At 42.8% G+C, this 18,112-nt stretch overlaps 1 protein-coding gene across 4 annotated transcripts in view; it reads left to right on the top strand.

Annotated features, from left to right (window-relative positions):
* Positions 1-18,112, top strand: part of LOC139480324 (neuronal calcium sensor 2-like) — a 237,514-nt gene that overhangs the window by 185,427 nt on the left and 33,975 nt on the right. For all 4 annotated transcript variants that reach the window (XM_071263379.1, XM_071263378.1, XM_071263380.1 and 1 more), the window contains one exon: positions 8,360-8,499. In XM_071263379.1, coding sequence (XP_071119480.1) covers positions 8,392-8,499 — 108 coding nt within the window. In that variant the 5' untranslated portion in view covers positions 8,360-8,391. The remainder of the gene's footprint in view (positions 1-8,359; positions 8,500-18,112) is intronic.

The following is an 18,112-nucleotide window of genomic DNA, read 5'->3' on the forward strand; positions in this document are numbered from 1 at the left end:
TGTTATCAGACACTAGATTAGCCATGTTATCAGACACCAGACTCCCCATGTTATCAGACACCAGACTCCCCATGTTATCAGACACTAGACTCCCCATGTTATCAGACACTAGACTCCCCATGTTATCTGACACTCGACTCCCCATGTTATCAGACACCAGTTTCCCCATGTTATCAGACACTAGACTCCCCATGTTATCAGACACTAGATTCGCCATGTTATCAGACACTAGATTCGCCATGTTATCAGACACTAGACTCCCCATGTTATCAGACACTAGATTCCCCATGTTATCAGACACTAGACTCCCCATGTTATCAGACACCAGACTCCCAATGTTATCAGACACAAGACTCCCCATGTTATCAGACACTAGACTCCACATGTTATCTGACACTCGACTCCCCATGTTATCAGACACCAGACTGTCCACTTGCCCATTAACTTTTGTCTTGTTGCAGTAGTCTAGCGGGTACAGTGTTTGCTCATCACTCCGTAGATCCATGTTTGATTCCTACACCGGTACCTCCCGTGATGTAACTGATACACTGTCTCAAGTGATGTCAGTCCCAACTCTCTTGTTACCCACTTGTGTATGTAAATGATCATGTCTAATGCTCCCTCCTCCCAAACGTTGTACTTTCTGAAACCCTCTTCATGTGACAGCCGTAATGTGTAGGTGTGTGGTATAGACTGCTCGTATTTATTCATTGAATCACGTTGAAGAGACAGTGGTATTATTTAGGTTTAGTCCAACATTTGCCGATGACTGACGAGAGTATGTGGCCAGGCTCTCCGGGGATGTATTCAGTTATTGTAGTCAGAGTGTTATCATCATGGCTGATGGGTGTGCAGTGGGTTAGACGAATCAAGAGGAGACAGATACAATTATTGTGGCCCAGGAGATATCAGGGTCAGATTGGATGAAAAGTAGATCCGTTTACAAGTACGTTATGGATGTTGTTCATCGTAATTACACCACATGAGACAGATGAGTGCCGTATTTGGTCAGCAGGGACTTCTACACCATATAGCATGTCCAGATAGCATTTCATGTAAACTAGCTCCATGAAGAAAAGACAAAACTGAACAATCGGTTATGAAGAGAGCTCCTATATTACAAAGTCCTTCTAACGACTAAACTGTCACTGATGTAGTAGGCGACACTTACCTCAGGGAACCCTTCGTCTGGCCTTGGAAACTCTTTGTGAGACTAAATGTAACTGTGAGAACCAATACATATAGTCCCTGAAATATACTTATGTACAAGGTTGAGTAAATATAATTCTATAAAGGAGCCCTTGAGTGCTTAAGGAACCTTCAAGTTTCAGGAGTTGAATGTTTCTAGGGCTGAAAAGAAGATGAGCATAATCAGCTAGAGCTGAGAAGGAGTTAGTTACAGGCAGCTGGAGCTGAGAAGGAGTTAGTTACAGGCAGCTGGAGCTGAGAAGGAGTTAGTTACAGGCTGCTAGAGCTGAGAAGGAGTTAATTACAGGCTGCTAGAGCTGAGAAGGAGTTAATTACAGGCTGCTAGAGCTGAGAAGGAGTTAGTTACAGGCTGCTAGAGCTGAGAATTAGTTAGTTACAGGCTGCTAGAGCTGAGAAGGAGTTAGTTACAGGCAGCTGGCGCTGAGAAGGAGTTAGTTACAGGCAGCTAGAGCTGAGAAGGAGTTAGTTACAGGCTGCTAGAGCTGAGATTGAGTTAGTTACAGGCTGCTAGAGCTGAGAAGGAGTTAATTACAGGCTGCTAGAGCTGAGAAGGAGTTAGTTACAGGCTGCTAGAGCTGAGAAGGAGTTAGTTACAGGCTGCTAGAGCTGAGAATTAGTTAGTTACAGGCTGCTGGAGCTGAGAAGGAGTTAGATACAGGCAGCTGGAGCTGAGAAGGAGTTAGTTACAGGCTGCTAGAGCTGAGAAGGAGTTAGTTACAGGCTGCTAGAGCTGAGAAGGAGTTAGTTACAGGCAGCTAGAGCTGAGAAGGAGTTAGTTACAAGCTGCTAGCGCTGAGAAGGAGTTAGTTACAGGCTGCTAGAGCTGAGAAGGAGTTAGTTACAGGCTGCTAGAGCTGAGAAGAAGTTAGTTACAGGCTGCTAGAGCTGAGAAGGAGTTAATTACAGGCTGCTAGAGCTGAGAAGGAGTTAGTTACAGGCTGCTAGAGCTGAGAAGGAGTTAATTACAGGCTGCTAGAGCTGAGAAGGAGTTAGTTACAGGCTGCTAGAGCTGAGAAGGAGTTAATTACAGGCTGCTAGAGCTGAGAAGGGGTTGGGTATAGGCTGCTAGAGCTGAGAAGGAGTTAGTTACAGGCTGTTAGAGCTGATAAGGAGTTAGTTACAGGCTGCTAGAGCTGAGATTGAGTTAGTTACAGGCAGCTAGAGCTGAGAAGGAGTTAGTTACAGGCAGCTAGAGCTGAGAAAGAGTTAGTTACAGGCTGTTAGAGCTGAGAAGGGGTTGGGTATAGGCTGCTAGAGCTGAGAAGGAGTTAGTTACAGGCAGCTAGAGCTGAGAAGGAGATAGTTACAGGCTGCTAGAGCTGGGAAGGAGTTAGTTACAGGCAGCTAGAGCTGAGAAGGAGTTAGTTACAGGCTGTTAGAGCTGAGAAGGGGTTGGGTATAGGCTGCTAGAGCTGAGAAGGAGTTAGTTACAGGCTGTTAGAGCAGAGAAGGAGTTAGTTACAGGCTGCTAGAGCTGAGAAGGAGTTAGTTACAGGCTGCTAGAGCTGAGATTGAGTTAGTTACAGGCAGCTAGAGCTGAGAAGGAGTTAGTTACAGGCTGTTAGAGCTGAGAAGGGGTTGGGTATAGGCTACATCAATTATATCTTCCTCCTCAATTCCCATTCAAATATGAGGAAGTCCTTCATATATTTCCCTCCAGGAGACATTGATAGGAATGTCTTGAAAGAAGACAGTTGTGAAACCAAATGGTGTTTGATAGTATAACTTTTCTTTGCTACATTACAATATATTTTTCAGCTGTAATAGTTGATTAAAAGATATTTTTGTCTTTTTGTAGGATCCAGCTTGTCTCATAACAAATCTTATTCTGTTCATATGTCTACAGATTCTGTTAAATGATTTGGATAGTAAAGATACCTCAATCCATTCAATCTAGAGGCAATATGCCTGATGCTTTCTTCCTAATATGTAGTCGGACTTAGCAGTGTGTTTCTGACTGGGAACTTACAACAACATGTTCCTGCATCACATATAAGTCCTTTTCCGGAAAAGCTTGTCATCCACCTCAGTTTTGACAAACTGTGAGAGCAAAGTCATGTTTCATAATATCTGATTTCAATTTCTATCCGGTCCTTTTTTAAGCCTTTGCTTTTAAGACATAGGATTGTAAAAACATACAAAAATCATTTCTGTCTGGAGTTTGAAATCAGCAGATATCAAAACTTCTTTTGTATTGGAATGTTAATTATTCAATAGGAAAAAGATGCCACCATGTCACAGTAGGTGCAGGCCATTATCTATTCTCTTTCATACCCCAGTCAGCCTTGGATATTTGAAACCTGCTCTTTGTAATGCCTCGTGGGAGTGGGAGTGGGGGGTATTCCAAAGAAATATGAAATATATATAATAAAGTAGTGAAAAGTCCTTGAAAGATGCCTGTCTGCAGTAAAGTTGTACAAAATTTATTTCTTTGTGTGGGTGAGTTTGGCATATTGTTTTTTTAACAGTGTTACGATGTCGACATTCTGGAAGGCCAAAGTCACATGTGATGGGGACATTTGCCACAATGACAACCACAATAATACATGTGGTGCTAAGGATAATAATTGCATCAAAGTATGGATTCAAACCCATAACCAACAGAACCCATTAGGTAAGGGAGGCAACACTGATCCCTGGGTCACTGTACCCTCCCTATGGCGTGTGCTGTGAATCGGCTCCCTTGACAAAGGCATGATACATCCTCTGTCGGCAAAAACACCCCCATTGCACCTTTTCAAGGTGTGCATTGAAGCTGAAAAGTGTTTGTAATTGGAGTTCTTCCCATTTAAAGGAAATCTCAGTGAAACTTTACAATTTCTTTATTGCAGTCCCTTTTCTGTTAAAATCTGTATTATTTATTCTTTTATGACAGAACTTTATTGTGAAATAAATACTGTATTATTTGGACAGAAAGTAGAGTACAGATGCTGCACCAGTCATGCTCTGAAAACCATGCCCTGAATCACCGTGCACACTGACATTACACCAGTGAAGATAGTCATGCCCTGAATCACTGTTCTTTGTCTGACCTTGCACCAGTGACGCCCTGAAAGCCCTGAAAGCCATGCCCTGAATCACTATTCTTTGTCTGACTTTGCACCAGTGACGCCCTGAAAGCCATGCCCTGAATCACTATTCTTTGTCTGACTTTGCACCAGTGACGCCCTGAAAGCCATGCCCTGAATCACTATTCTTTGTCTGACCTTGCACCAGTGACGCCCTGAAAGCCATGCCCTGAATGACTGTTCTTTGTCTGACCTTGCACCAGTGACGCCCTGAAAGCCATGCCCTGAATCACTGTTCTTTGTCTGACCTTGCACCAGTGATGCCCTGAAAGCCATGGTCCTTGGTCAATTTGTTACATGACAGGTTCATTTTGCATCAATGGTCCTTAATGGATTACTGGTCCTTTGGTCCAGACTGGTCAATGGTCCATTATTGCTTCTTTGAATATTATGAACATTGTGATTACCCTCCCTCTGGATCATATTATATCCTTCTTTCCCATTTGGAAGATCATAAACATTGTTCCTCTAACAGATTACAGCTGTGTTTCAAATACATGCTGGTTCTTTCCTGCGCGGTCATGAAATATAAATGATTTCACGAATGCTATTTACTTGAGAAAGCTATCAATTCATGAGTTCTAATTATAAAAGGTCGGAACATGCGTAGTAAATTAAATCTATACTGAATTATCAAATTAACTTTGTATTATATCTTTCAATCTGTACTCTGCAAAGTGAAGGTCTAGTGGTAGGTGCTGTTACTTGTTTGTTTCACAGACCCAGGCTTTTTGGGCTATCGTTTACAGTGTATGGAGACTGATGGTGTCTTGTATCCCAATTGCATAGTCGTTGCTCATGCCATCAGTCACTGGTTACCTTGGTCCAGACTGTATCATTTTGGGCACAGCAATAGACCTGGAATATTAACATTCCCTCACTCATTGTCTGCTCACTTGCCAAGTTATTGTTGCACTACTTCTGGGAGCAGGATATCACTTTCACTCACTCACTCACTCACTCACTCCGTGAAGATCTGGCAGAGCATAGGCCTTCAGCAACCCATGCTGGCTGTAAAAGGCGACTCACTTGTCGTCAGAGGCATTGGGATCGGATGGTCAGGCTCTGTGACTTGGTTGGGTCATGTCATCGTACCCCAATTTTTAATTGCATGGACTGATGTTCATGATGTCAATCACTGGATTGTCTGGTCCAGACTCGATTATTTACAGACCACTGTCAAAAGGCTGGAATATTGTAGAGTGCAGCTTTAAAAAACAAACAAACACTCACTCACTCCCACTGGAAGCTGGGTAATGTGCTATATTAACAATTGGGATGACTACTGCTACAGTGTGATATATTGTGTAACGGCTGTGTCAGGTAGGGAAATTTCAACACACTGCTGATTGGCCAGACACTTTCCACAAATTGAAGATTAGGAAGTTATCTTGGAGAGAAAAATGTCCAAATATGCCTGATAATTACTGGTGTGATTCCGAAGCTGTCAGTACAATTAGCGTTATCATACATCAAGTGAAGCTAATCCCCAATCGCGATGTTCATTATCTGTTTCGACGGATAACAAACATCCTCAAAACATCTTTTTCAAACTGGTGACGTCTTAAAATTTTGTTCCAATGAATATATTATTGATTTCTGTGTAAAAGGTGTGCTGCCTTGGATGAGGAAGCTCTACATACCAGCTGTTGTGGTCACTGACTATGGCTATATGGCTTCTATCAGGAGTAGGGCGTGCATGGGTGGCCAGTCAACTTAGGCGCCACAATACTCAAAAATCCAGTTCAGCCATTAGATCATATCTTAAGAAAAAAAATTGAAACAAAGAACTGATGACAATCCCAGCAACTCCAGATATAGCAAAGTTCATACAGCCCTGAATTAGTGGGGTTGCAAGTTGTATTATCAGTAATATATATAATGTTATTGTACAATAGTAATTATTCTCTTGTTATTAAAGATTATTTAGATGCTGAAGGTCCTTTGGGTGTACTTATGTCAAGAATGTTCAATGGTATTTAACAACTTAGAAATCATACACAAATGTGTAAAATAATGAAGAAATAATTTGATTGAGTTCTCACAAACCTCTACATAATTGTTTAAGTTACTGATAGTGTGAATATAATTCATGTTTTACATGCATATTTAGCTGATTTGAATTTGATGCCTGCACCCACTGATATTTGCCCTAGCTTGAGGGCTGAGTGTTACTGGTGCTATATCTGCAACATTATGAATCACTGTGGCATTGGGAACACGCGCCCACCATTTCAATGCATAAGAATGAGTGGTCTCGATGGCTGCTGAGGTTTAACCTCATCGTCCCATAAAGGTGAGATATTTCCTAGAATATTGATGGGAAAATCACATGACGATGGAAAGGTGGAAAATATTATTTTGTAACGTAATGACAAGTCATGTAATTATTTCCTGTCAACAATCAAGTATTAATGCTTATACATGGAATGGTTAAATAATTCAAAATACATGCCGTGCATTCGTGATATTGAACAGCGTTGGTGATTGTGTGTCCTTGATATGATGACCTGTAAGTCTGGGATTTCTTTGATGTCTAAGTTATTTTAATTTGTTGTGTGGATAGTAGTTTTCTAAGTGAGCACTAATCATTTGAAAATGAGGTGATTATGTTCAGACCGGCCGTCATGATTGGTACAGCTGTTGCAGAAAATTGTAATTAAATACTGTACAGTTTGCGTCAGAAAGGGCTTGTTTCAGACATAATGCCTGTAATTGTCTGTCATAGTCGCAGATTGATGGCGATAGGATTGCTAGTATCGCAGCTTGATAGCATGGAGTCTTTTACACCTATCGGTCTTTCTCTCTTGCAATGAGATGGTCACATGGCAACTGGTCAATTACCAGGTCAGTGACCTTCCACATTTAGCTGTTTATATTACAACAGCTGAGTGATACGAACTATGAGATCAGGACAGGGTGAATTATGACAAAAATGTCTTTTTTTTGTCAGTGTCAATTACTGTCTAGAAACGTCTCTTGCATGTAAACAATGTCAGGGAAAGCATATTTTGTTGGTAAATTTATTTCTTGTGCTGATATTTTGTGTGACTGGACCAGACAAATGAAGGATTGAGATTGATGGCAAAGGGACATTTTTGAGGTCTGATAATTCATTATCCACCTGGTCATGCTTTGCACCGAACTGATCCCCATTTTAGCACGTGGTACTCAGGGGATCTATTCTTTCCTGGAATCTGATTGGGCAATGCAGAGGTACAGGGGACCTGTTGCTCCCTGGAATCTGATGGGGCAAAGTAGAGGTACACTCAGGGGACCTGTTGCTCCCTGGAATCTGATGGGGCAATACAGAGGTACAGGGGACCTGTTGCTCCCTGGAATCTGATGGGGTGACGAGCAGTGGTACTGGGGATCTATTCTTCCCTGGAATCTGATGGGATGACAATCAGGGGAACTGGGGATCTATTCTTCCCTGGAATCTGATGGGGTGACAATCAGGGGTACTGGGAATCTATTCTTCCCTGGAATCTTGAGAGGGCAATACAGAGGTACAGGGGACCTGTTGCTCCCTGGAATCTGATGGGGTGACGAGCAGTGGTACTGGGGATCTATTCTTCCCTGGAATCTGATGGGGTGACAATCAGGGGTACTGGGGATCTATTCTTCCCTGGAATCTTGAGAGGGCAATACAGAGGTACAGGGGACCTGTTGCTCCCTGGAATCTGATGGGGTGACAAGCAGGGGTACAGGGGATCTATTCTTTCCTGGAATCTGATAGGGCAATGCAGAGGTACAGGGGACCTATTGCTCCCTGGAATCAGATGGGGCAATGTAGAGGTACAGGGGACCTGTTGCTCCCTGGAATCAGATGGGGCAATGCAGAGGTACAGGGGACCTGTTGCTGCCTGGAATCAGACGGGGTGACCAGCAGGGGTACTGGGGATCTGTTATTCCCTGAAACCTTTGCACCATGCAGTTGATAAATCTGAGTATGGTTCAAAGGGTTTTCAAGGACAGGTCATTGTGTTAGTGAGTGAGGAAGGGGGACATATGTTGCCATCAGGACATGAGATGCTAAGGAATCAGCATCACTGATGAGTAATGGTCTTCTGTTGTTGCAGGTCGATGACCAGAGGCGTACCTTCAGGCCAGGATGGGATGCTGCAACTCCAAGAAACTGCCAGATGAGGACATCGAGTTCCTTGTGTCCAACACCAACTTTGAGAAGGGTGAAATTCTCAAGTGGTACAAGGGCTTCATGGTAAGTGTTGAACACAGTTATTGCAGGACTGTAAGCTTTGAACACATTCCTCGCAGGCCAGTGAGCCTTGAACACATTCATGGCAGGACTGTGCGCCTTGAACACATTCATGGCAGGATTGTAAGCCTTGAACATATTCCTGGCAGGACTGTAAGCCTTGAACACTTTCCTGGCAGGACTGTAAGCCTTGAACACATTCCTGGCAGGACTAAGGAGATACGGGATGACAGTTTATGAGGGTCACCGTATCACTTTACCAAATGGTCCAACCATTCTCTTTGTTCATGCATCAGCAGCCTCCACCTGTTTCAGTTTCATGGTTTTCATAACAGTAAAAGGTTAATGACATTGTGACTGTTTCGAATTCTTTGTGGTCGCATGTATGTGAAATGTCATATTGACAGCTATTGTAATTTACTGAACAATTGACATAAACATTGTGTAGGTAATCATCACTGAATCACTACTAATTCATATTGAGGTCTGAGCCAGGTGTTTGACAATGTAACCATCTTTGCTCACCCAGTAATAGTTTGCTAAACACGAAGGATTTCTTCCTGAACACCTTAGTGAATAACTTGTCAGAGTACAAGTGTTGATGAATCTTAAACTCTTTAGAGTCAGGTGGCGTCTGTTAGTTCTAGTGATCTGTATTTATGTCTTATTAAGCTGACATCCTCCTGGGAAGGTAACCAGCTCAACTCAGCTCATCACTCGTTCTAGCATTCAATGGCCCTCAATGCTCTATGGGTGTCAAAGGATGCCTTAAGCTAATATGAAGGTTTCAGAAGCACAAGGCACTCATTCCATTGCATACACAGGTGGCGACTGTAATCTTTGGCAGCTATAATGTGTTGACAATGGTTCAAAAGATGGTAAAATATATGAAGTGAATAGGAAAGAATTTGAGGTGAATCCAAATGACAGTTGATTGAGACAGAATTTGACTTCTGGCAAACATGAGATCATGTGGAAAAGACGTTCTGCTGGAGATCCTGTTGATCTGGCTTGTACTGTGGAACATGTAGGGTTATTGTAGCACAAAGTTGCCTCTGTAGTTCCTGTTGATCTGGCTTGTACTGTGGAACATGTAGGGTTATTGTAGCACAAAGTTGCCTCTGTAGATCCTGTTGATCTGGCTTGTACTGTGGAACATGTAGGGTTATTGTAGCACAAAGTTGCCTCTGTAGATCCTGTTGATCTGGCTTGTCCTGTGGAATATGTAGGGTTATTGTAGCACAAAGTTGCCTCTGTAGATCCTGTTGATCTGGCTTGTACTGTGGAACATGTAGGGTTATTTTAGCACAAAGTTGCCTCTGTAGATCCTGTTGATCTGGCTTATCCTGTGGAGCATGTAGGGTTATTGTAGCACAAAGTTGCCTCTGGAGATCCTGTTGATCTGGCTGGTCCTGTGGAACATGTAGGGTTATTGTAGCACAAAGTTGCCTCTGTAGATCCTGTTGATCTGGCTTGTACTGTGGAACATGTAGGGTTATTGTAGCACAAAGTTGCCTGTGTAGATCCTGTTCCTCAAAGGGATGGTAGCATTATAAAATAGCCATCTACGTTAAAGACACGGTCATTAATCTAAGAACAGGTCTTGTAAGGCTGCTCGGTGCAACTGGTCCAGGGGAACTTGTGTAAACATGCATTGGGTACATAAAGGGTTTCCACAAGGAAGAGTGAATTACAGCTTAACAATGATGGCCAGTAGCTGGCAGTATTACAGATATACCACTGCAACCTTTGACAATAGCCCAGTATGATAGCATGAAGTGAGTGAGTGAGTATGGTTTTATGCCGCTTTTAGCAATATTCCAGCAATATCACGGTGGGGGACACCAGAAATGGGCTTCACACATTGTACCCATGTCGGGAATCAAACCTGGGTCTTCGGTATGACGAGCGAATGCTTTAACCACTAGGCTACCCGACCGACCGATAGCATGAAGTAAAGAAGCTATCAGACAATTGTTGATAGTCTGAACAATAGACAATCAACAATCAACCATCTGTCTGTAACCCATGTTTGTTCTGCCATGTTCAACACCCTCAACCTTCAGTCTGTAACCCACGTCTGTTGTCCTCTGTTCAACACCCTCAACCCTCAGTCTGTAACCCACGTCTGTTGTCCTCTGTTCAACACCCTCAACCCTCAGTCTGTAACCCACGTCTGTCCTGTCCTGTTTAACACCCTCAACCCTCCGTCTGTAACCTACGTCTGTCCTGTCCTGTTCAACACCCTCAACCCTCAGTCTGTAACCCACGTCTGTTCTGTCCTGTTCAACACCCTCAACCCTCCATCTGTAACCTACGTCTGTCCTGTCCTGTTCAACACCCTCAACCCTCAGTCTGTAACCCACGTCTGTTGTCCTCTGTTCAACACCCTCAACCCTCCGTCTGTAACCTACGTCTGTCCTGTCCTGTTCAACACCCTCAACCCTCTGTCTATAACCCATATCTGTCCTGTCCTGATCAACACCCTCAACCCTCAGTCTGTGACCTGTGTCTGATGAGTGTGGTATTTGCAATGTGAGGTTAGAGCACTGAGGTGCCCAGGGTGTGGAACACTAATGCATACCTGATAAGACTGTTGGTCCATCCTAGCATCAGTATTGATCTTTACAGTACCACAAAGTTCAAGAAACACACTCTCGTTTTCATCTGGTGGCATTGCAACATTATGAAGAAACACTGCTGTAGTCCTTCCTGAACATGATTTGTCTTGCTCTGAGTGTAATGTGTGGCCATGACAACACTTGTATGTCTTGAAAGCTTGTAACTATTTTACATGAAGCATCAATGTATATCAAAGTTTTGTCACATGTTATACAAAGTTAATTTAATTGACATATTTGATATGACGACATATAATGTAAAGTGCCATACATAGAACTTATCAGTTGCCGAGCTTACAGGCAGGTTTCCCTTTGGGTTCTTAAAGAACAACAAATGTATTTTTTGGGTTGTTTGTTTGTTTGTTTGTTTGTTTGTTTGTTTCAAAATCACTAGGATCCTGTTCCTCAAAGTGATCTTATTGCTAAGTTGGTGACAACTCCCATACTTTATCATTGGCTTATGATCAACGTAGCACTAAGATCGCTTTGTGGAACAAGAGCCAGGTCCCAGGTCTTCGGAAACCTTGCAAAACATATTTCTCTAAGTTTTAACATGCTGATGTAAAAGTAAAATGTCTGAAGTTAAATGTGTGTGCAAGTTTATAAAACTAACAGAATACCCCCAAATAACCTGGCTTCAAAGAAAGTGTGAGCCACCCAAGCCTGAATATATCTGATGTACCGCACTACTTGGTGTGATCATTGTCAGCACACGTTTTGTCAAGTTTCTGACTATAATTGTAATGGTGCTGCTTGATGAAATAATTTGTTGGTATTGATCTATCTAAATATGTGAAGATATGGACTGTTACACACATCAGATGTCCTTGCACAGCTGCCATATGTTCACAGGGCAGTGGTAGACACTGACATGAGACAGATATAGCAGAATTTCCACTGTTGTGTCAGACTTATTGCAAACAGGGCAGTGGTAGACACTGACAGGAGACAGATATAGCAGAGTTTCCACTGTTGTGTCAGACTTATTGCAAACAGGGCAGTGGTAGACACTGACAGGAGACAGATATAGCAGAGTTTCCACTGTTGTGTCAGACTTATTGCAAACAGGGCAGTGGTAGACACTGACAGGAGACAGATATAGCAGAGTTTCCACTGTTGTGTCAGACTTATTGCAAACAGAGCAGTGGTAGACACTGACAGGAGACAGATATAGCAGAGTTTCCACTGTTGTGTCAGACTTATTGCAAACAGAGCAGTGGTAGACACTGACAGGAGACAGATATAGCAGAGTTTCCACTGTTGTGTCAGACTTATTGCAAACAGGGCAGTGGTAGACACTGACAGGAGACAGATATAGCAGAGTTTCCACTGTTGTGTCAGACTTATTGCAAACAGGGCAGTGGTAGACACTGACAGGAGACAGATATAGCAGAGTTTCCACTGTTGTGTCAGACTTATTGCAAACAGGGCAGTGGTAGACACAGACAGGAGACAGATATAGCAGAGTTTCCACTGTTGTGTCAGACTTATTGCAAACAGGGCAGTGGTAGACACTGACAGGAGACAGATATAGCAGAGTTTCCACTGTTGTGTCAGACTTATTGCAAACAGGGCAGTGGTAGACACTGACAGGAGACAGATATAGCAGAGTTTCCACTGTTGTGTCAGACTTATTGCAAACAGAGCAGTGGTAGACACTGACAGGAGACAGATATAGCAGAGTTTCCACTGTTGTGTCAGACTTATTGCAAACAGGGCAGTGGTAGACACTGACAGGAGACAGATATAGCAGAGTTTCCACTGTTGTGTCAGACTTATTGCAAACAGGGCAGTGGTAGACACTGACAGGAGACAGATATAGCAGAGTTTCCACTGTTGTGTCAGACTTATTGCAAACAGGGCAGTGGTAGACACTGACAGGAGACAGATATAGCAGAGTTTCCACTGTTGTGTCAGACTTATTGCAAACAGGGCAGTGGTAGACACTGACAGGAGACAGATATAGCAGAGTTTCCACTGTTGTGTCAGACTTATTGCAAACAGGGCAGTGGTAGACACTGACAGGAGACAGATATAGCAGAGTTGTGTCAGACTTATTGCAAACAGGGCAGTGGTAGACACTGACAGGAGACAGATATAGCAGAGTTTCCACTGTTGTGTCAGACTTATTGCAAACAGGGCAGTGGTAGACACTGACAGGAGACAGATATAGCAGTGTTTCCACTGTTGTGTCAGACTTATTGCAAACAGGGCAGTGGTAGACACTGACAGGAGACAGATATAGCAGAGTTTCCACTGTTGTGTCAGACTTATTGCAAACAGGGCAGTGGTAGACACTGACAGGAGACAGATATAGCAGAGTTTCCACTGTTGTGTCAGACTTATTGCAAACAGGGCAGTGGTAGACACTGACAGGAGACAGATATAGCAGAGTTTCCACTGTTGTGTCAGACTTATTGCAAACAGGGCAGTGGTAGACACTGACAGGAGACAGATATAGCAGAGTTTCCACTGTTGTGTCAGACTTATTGCAAACAGGGCAGTGGTAGACACTGACAGGAGACAGATATAGCAGAGTTTCCACTGTTGTGTCAGACTTATTGCAAACAGAGCAGTGGTAGACACTGACAGGAGACAGATATAGCAGAGTTTCCACTGTTGTGTCAGACTTATTGCAAACAGAGCAGTGGTAGACACTGACAGGAGACAGATATAGCAGAGTTTCCACTGTTGTGTCAGACTTATTGCAAACAGAGCAGTGGTAGACACTGACAGGAGACAGATATAGCAGAGTTTCCACTGTTGTGTCAGACTTATTGCAAACAGAGCAGTGGTAGACACTGACAGGAGACAGATATAGCAGAGTTTCCACTGTTGTGTCAGACTTATTGCAAACAGAGCAGTGGTAGACACTGACAGGAGACAGATATAGCAGAGTTTCCACTGTTGTGTCAGACTTATTGCAAACAGAGCAGTGGTAGACACTGACAGGAGACAGATATAGCAGAGTTTCCACTGTTGTGTCAGACTTATTGCAAACAGAGCAGTGGTAGACACTGACAGGAGACAGATATAGCAGAGTTTCCACTGTTGTGTCAGACTTATTGCAAACAGAGCAGTGGTAGACACTGACAGGAGACAGATATAGCAGAGTTTCCACTGTTGTGTCAGACTTATTGCAAACAGAGCAGTGGTAGACACTGACAGGAGACAGATATAGCAGAGTTTCCACTGTTGTGTCAGACTTATTGCAAACAGAGCAGTGGTAGACACTGACAGGAGACAGATATAGCAGAGTTTCCACTGTTGTGTCAGACTTATTGCAAACAGGGCAGTGGTAGACACTGACAGGAGACAGATATAGCAGAGTTTCCACTGTTGTGTCAGACTTATTGCAAACAGGGCAGTGGTAGACACTGACAGGAGACAGATATAGCAGAGTTTCCACTGTTGTGTCAGACTTATTGCAAACAGGGCAGTGGTAGACACTGACAGGAGACAGATATAGCAGAGTTTCCACTGTTGTGTCAGACTTATTGCAAACAGGGCAGTGGTAGACACTGACAGGAGACAGATATAGCAGAGTTTCCACTGTTGTGTCAGACTTATTGCAAACAGGGCAGTGGTAGACACTGACAGGAGACAGATATAGCAGAGTTTCCACTGTTGTGTCAGACTTATTGCAAACAGAGCAGTGGTAGACACTGACAGGAGACAGATATAGCAGAGTTTCCACTGTTGTGTCAGACTTATTGCAAACAGGGCAGTGGTAGACACTGACAGGAGACAGATATAGCAGAGTTTCCACTGTTGTGTCAGACTTATTGCAAACAGGGCAGTGGTAGACACTGACAGGAGACAGATATAGCAGAGTTTCCACTGTTGTGTCAGACTTATTGCAAACAGGGCAGTGGTAGACACTGACAGGAGACAGATATAGCAGAGTTTCCACTGTTGTGTCAGACTTATTGCAAACAGAGCAGTGGTAGACACTGACAGGAGACAGATATAGCAGAGTTTCCACTGTTGTGTCAGACTTATTGCAAACAGGGCAGTGGTAGACACTGACAGGAGACAGATATAGCAGAGTTTCCACTGTTGTGTCAGACTTATTGCAAACAGGGCATGGGGCTAACAAGATACCCCCGATGTCTGGCATCACAGGCTCAATGACCACACAGTCACCACCTGTCATCGTGTCGACTGCTGCAGCAGGAGGTATTGGCTTTGTTCACAGAGGCAAGATAACGGGTAGACGGTGACAAGTCATGTGTTCATGTGCAGCTCAGACCATGCAGGGGACACAGGTGGCCCAGTCGTCTAAGGTGTTGCGATTGGCTGTGCAGAGTTGTGCCCCTTGGGCACGCCAGAAACCTATGATTGTGGGTTCGAATCCCGGTTCGCCCCGATTATGTTTCTAGGTTTGTCAGCACCATACCCGTGCTCGTGGGTTTCACCGAAGTGGTAAACGTCTAAGACCTGCGTCACTTCGGGCTTTCCTCCCACATTAAGCTGACACGCTGCGATATAACAGTAATACTGTTAAAAGCGGCGTTAAACCCAACTCACTCACTCAGACCATGCAACTCTTGTAACTGATCAGCCATGTTTACCTCTCACCAAGGCCAGGAACAACACACATGAATGAGTAAGCCATTGTCATCGAACCTTTCGGCTGGCCATTGGGGCCAGGACTAGATTGATCTTATATCACTTTGCTTCCTAAATAGTTGTTGATCCAGCCAAAAAGTGTCCATCTGTGGAATGAACATGACATTGCAAGTCAAAGAGAACATATAGATTTTATAACACTCTGCCGTGAACAAAGTGGTGGTGTTTAAGGATGAGTGTTGCATGACACGAATGACTGGGTCTGGGAATGAACCTGGAGATGATCATCACAGGTTGATAACAGGTGCCCCCTGTCCTCTGTTCCAGCAGCGGTTGCTGTAATAGTTTGCTAAAGGAATAATGTAGGTCAGATGAATGGTGGCACACTGATATAGGTGTACTGACTATTTCCTACTGTGTGTGTGTGTGAGTTGGGTTTAACGCCGATTTTAACAGTATTCCAGTTATATCGCGTCGTGTCAGCTTAATGTGGAAGGACAGCCCGAAGTGATGCAGGTCTCAGATGTTTACCACTTCAGTGAAACCCACGAGTACGGGTATGGTGCTGACAAACCTAGAAACATAAACGTGGTGAACGGGATTCAAACCCACAATTTCCTACTGAAGCAGATGTGAGGACAGGACTTGTATCATTAGGCCACACTTCTTAACTTTTATGTTTCACAGATTTGTTCTAGCTTTTCTACACAAGGTCGGTCGAAATAGAAATAGCAATAAATAGATCTAGCAGTGTCAATAATATATTTATTTATTTATATGTAAATCATTTTGTGGTGTTAAAACTGCAGCTGTCTTGTTGAATCACTGATAATGATGTAGACATGGAATTTATATAACACACTTTTTATTGAGGGTCTATATTACCAGCAGGAGACATAAAAAAATACTATTTCTATGTTTAACATTTCTTTTTCAGCTGCTTTTCAGTAGGGTCGGCAGGCTCAAAATAATTAAGGACTACCCGATTCTTTCATGCCATGACAGATTAACTATAACATGACAGATAAACTATATATACCCATGAAGATCTGGATTAGGATTGGTCTTCAGCAACCGTGCTTGTCATAAGAGGGGACTATATGCTTGTCGTAAGAGGTCATGCAGGCTCACTGATTTGGTTGATGCATGTCATTGTATCCAGTTGTGAAAATCGATGCTCATGATGTCAGTCATTGGATTGTCTGGAATATTGCTAAATGTGGCGTTAACAAACAAACCAACAAAAACAGATTAACTATAGTAATATGGAAGCATCAGGTGGTCCTTAACTTAGTACGGCATGATTGTGACTACCGTATATGACAGCAGATAAGCCGACCCCGTAGATAAGCCGAGGAGGTGTTAACTTGACCATTGAAATACGAAAGAAAAGGACATGACCCGCAGATAAGCCAAACCAGGAATTGAAAGGCAAAAAAACACTGCGAAGTCGGACTGCAAGACATGTGCTGGTACTCGTAGATATTCAAAAATATAAGATGAAAAACGGTGTAATTATATTGAAAAAGTCATTATTATTTCTAATAAAGATTTAACAAACCAGTCGTACACTTTCATAATGTGGGAAGCTGTTTCTCGTGTTTTTTTTTAATCTCATAATGATCGTGATATGTTGCCATCAACAACGAAGCGCCATTTTTTGAATCGGTGTATATAGAATTATGTACCTGTAAGAAAATATTTCAGCTAGAGCGAAGACTCGCAGTTTGAATTCAACATCGTAAGCATGTCGTTTTCGTTTCAAACTCATGATGAGAATGTCAGTCAGTAAAAATATACCAACTTTTATAACCAACCCCCTTTACACCACTATTGTATGTTAATCCAATTGAATTAAATAAACTATCATACTATGAACACATTGAATGACCATCACTTACTCACAGGCTTCTCCAGTTTATTAAACTAATCTCTCGAAAACAAAGGAATTAAGCCCCTACTCCCAACATGATCAAGCACCCACAACTTGAAAATGTTTGTGTAAACAACATGACAATACCAATCGGCCCATTATTATCAATGCTCATTTCCTTGTGTACCGTGTTGCTTTTTAAACAACAACAACACAGTGGTCACCGTTTGTGACGTCACAGGAAACAGCTGATCACATGATCACATGATCACATGCAAATGGCGAACAGAATAACTCGCCGATACAGTTGTTTTTTTGCCTCTTTCAATAAAGGTAGACACTTGTTCTCTATCAATTTATGAACTTTGCAAAACGTATGTCATGGCGATTTCATCTGGGGATTATATATCATAGCTGTGAATTACATATATTGTTACATGTAAAAATTGTGGAGTTTACGAAGAACGATAAACTTTGAACATTCAATTGAAAACCTATTATCGGAAGTAGTAACATGCATAACATTTTTTTAATAATGACAACATTGGTG

The sequence above is a fragment of the Haliotis cracherodii genome, unplaced genomic scaffold, assembly GCF_022045235.1.
Source record: "Haliotis cracherodii isolate W230 unplaced genomic scaffold, xgHalCrac1.p SCAF_4, whole genome shotgun sequence".
Taxonomy (NCBI): domain Eukaryota; kingdom Metazoa; phylum Mollusca; class Gastropoda; order Lepetellida; family Haliotidae; genus Haliotis; species Haliotis cracherodii.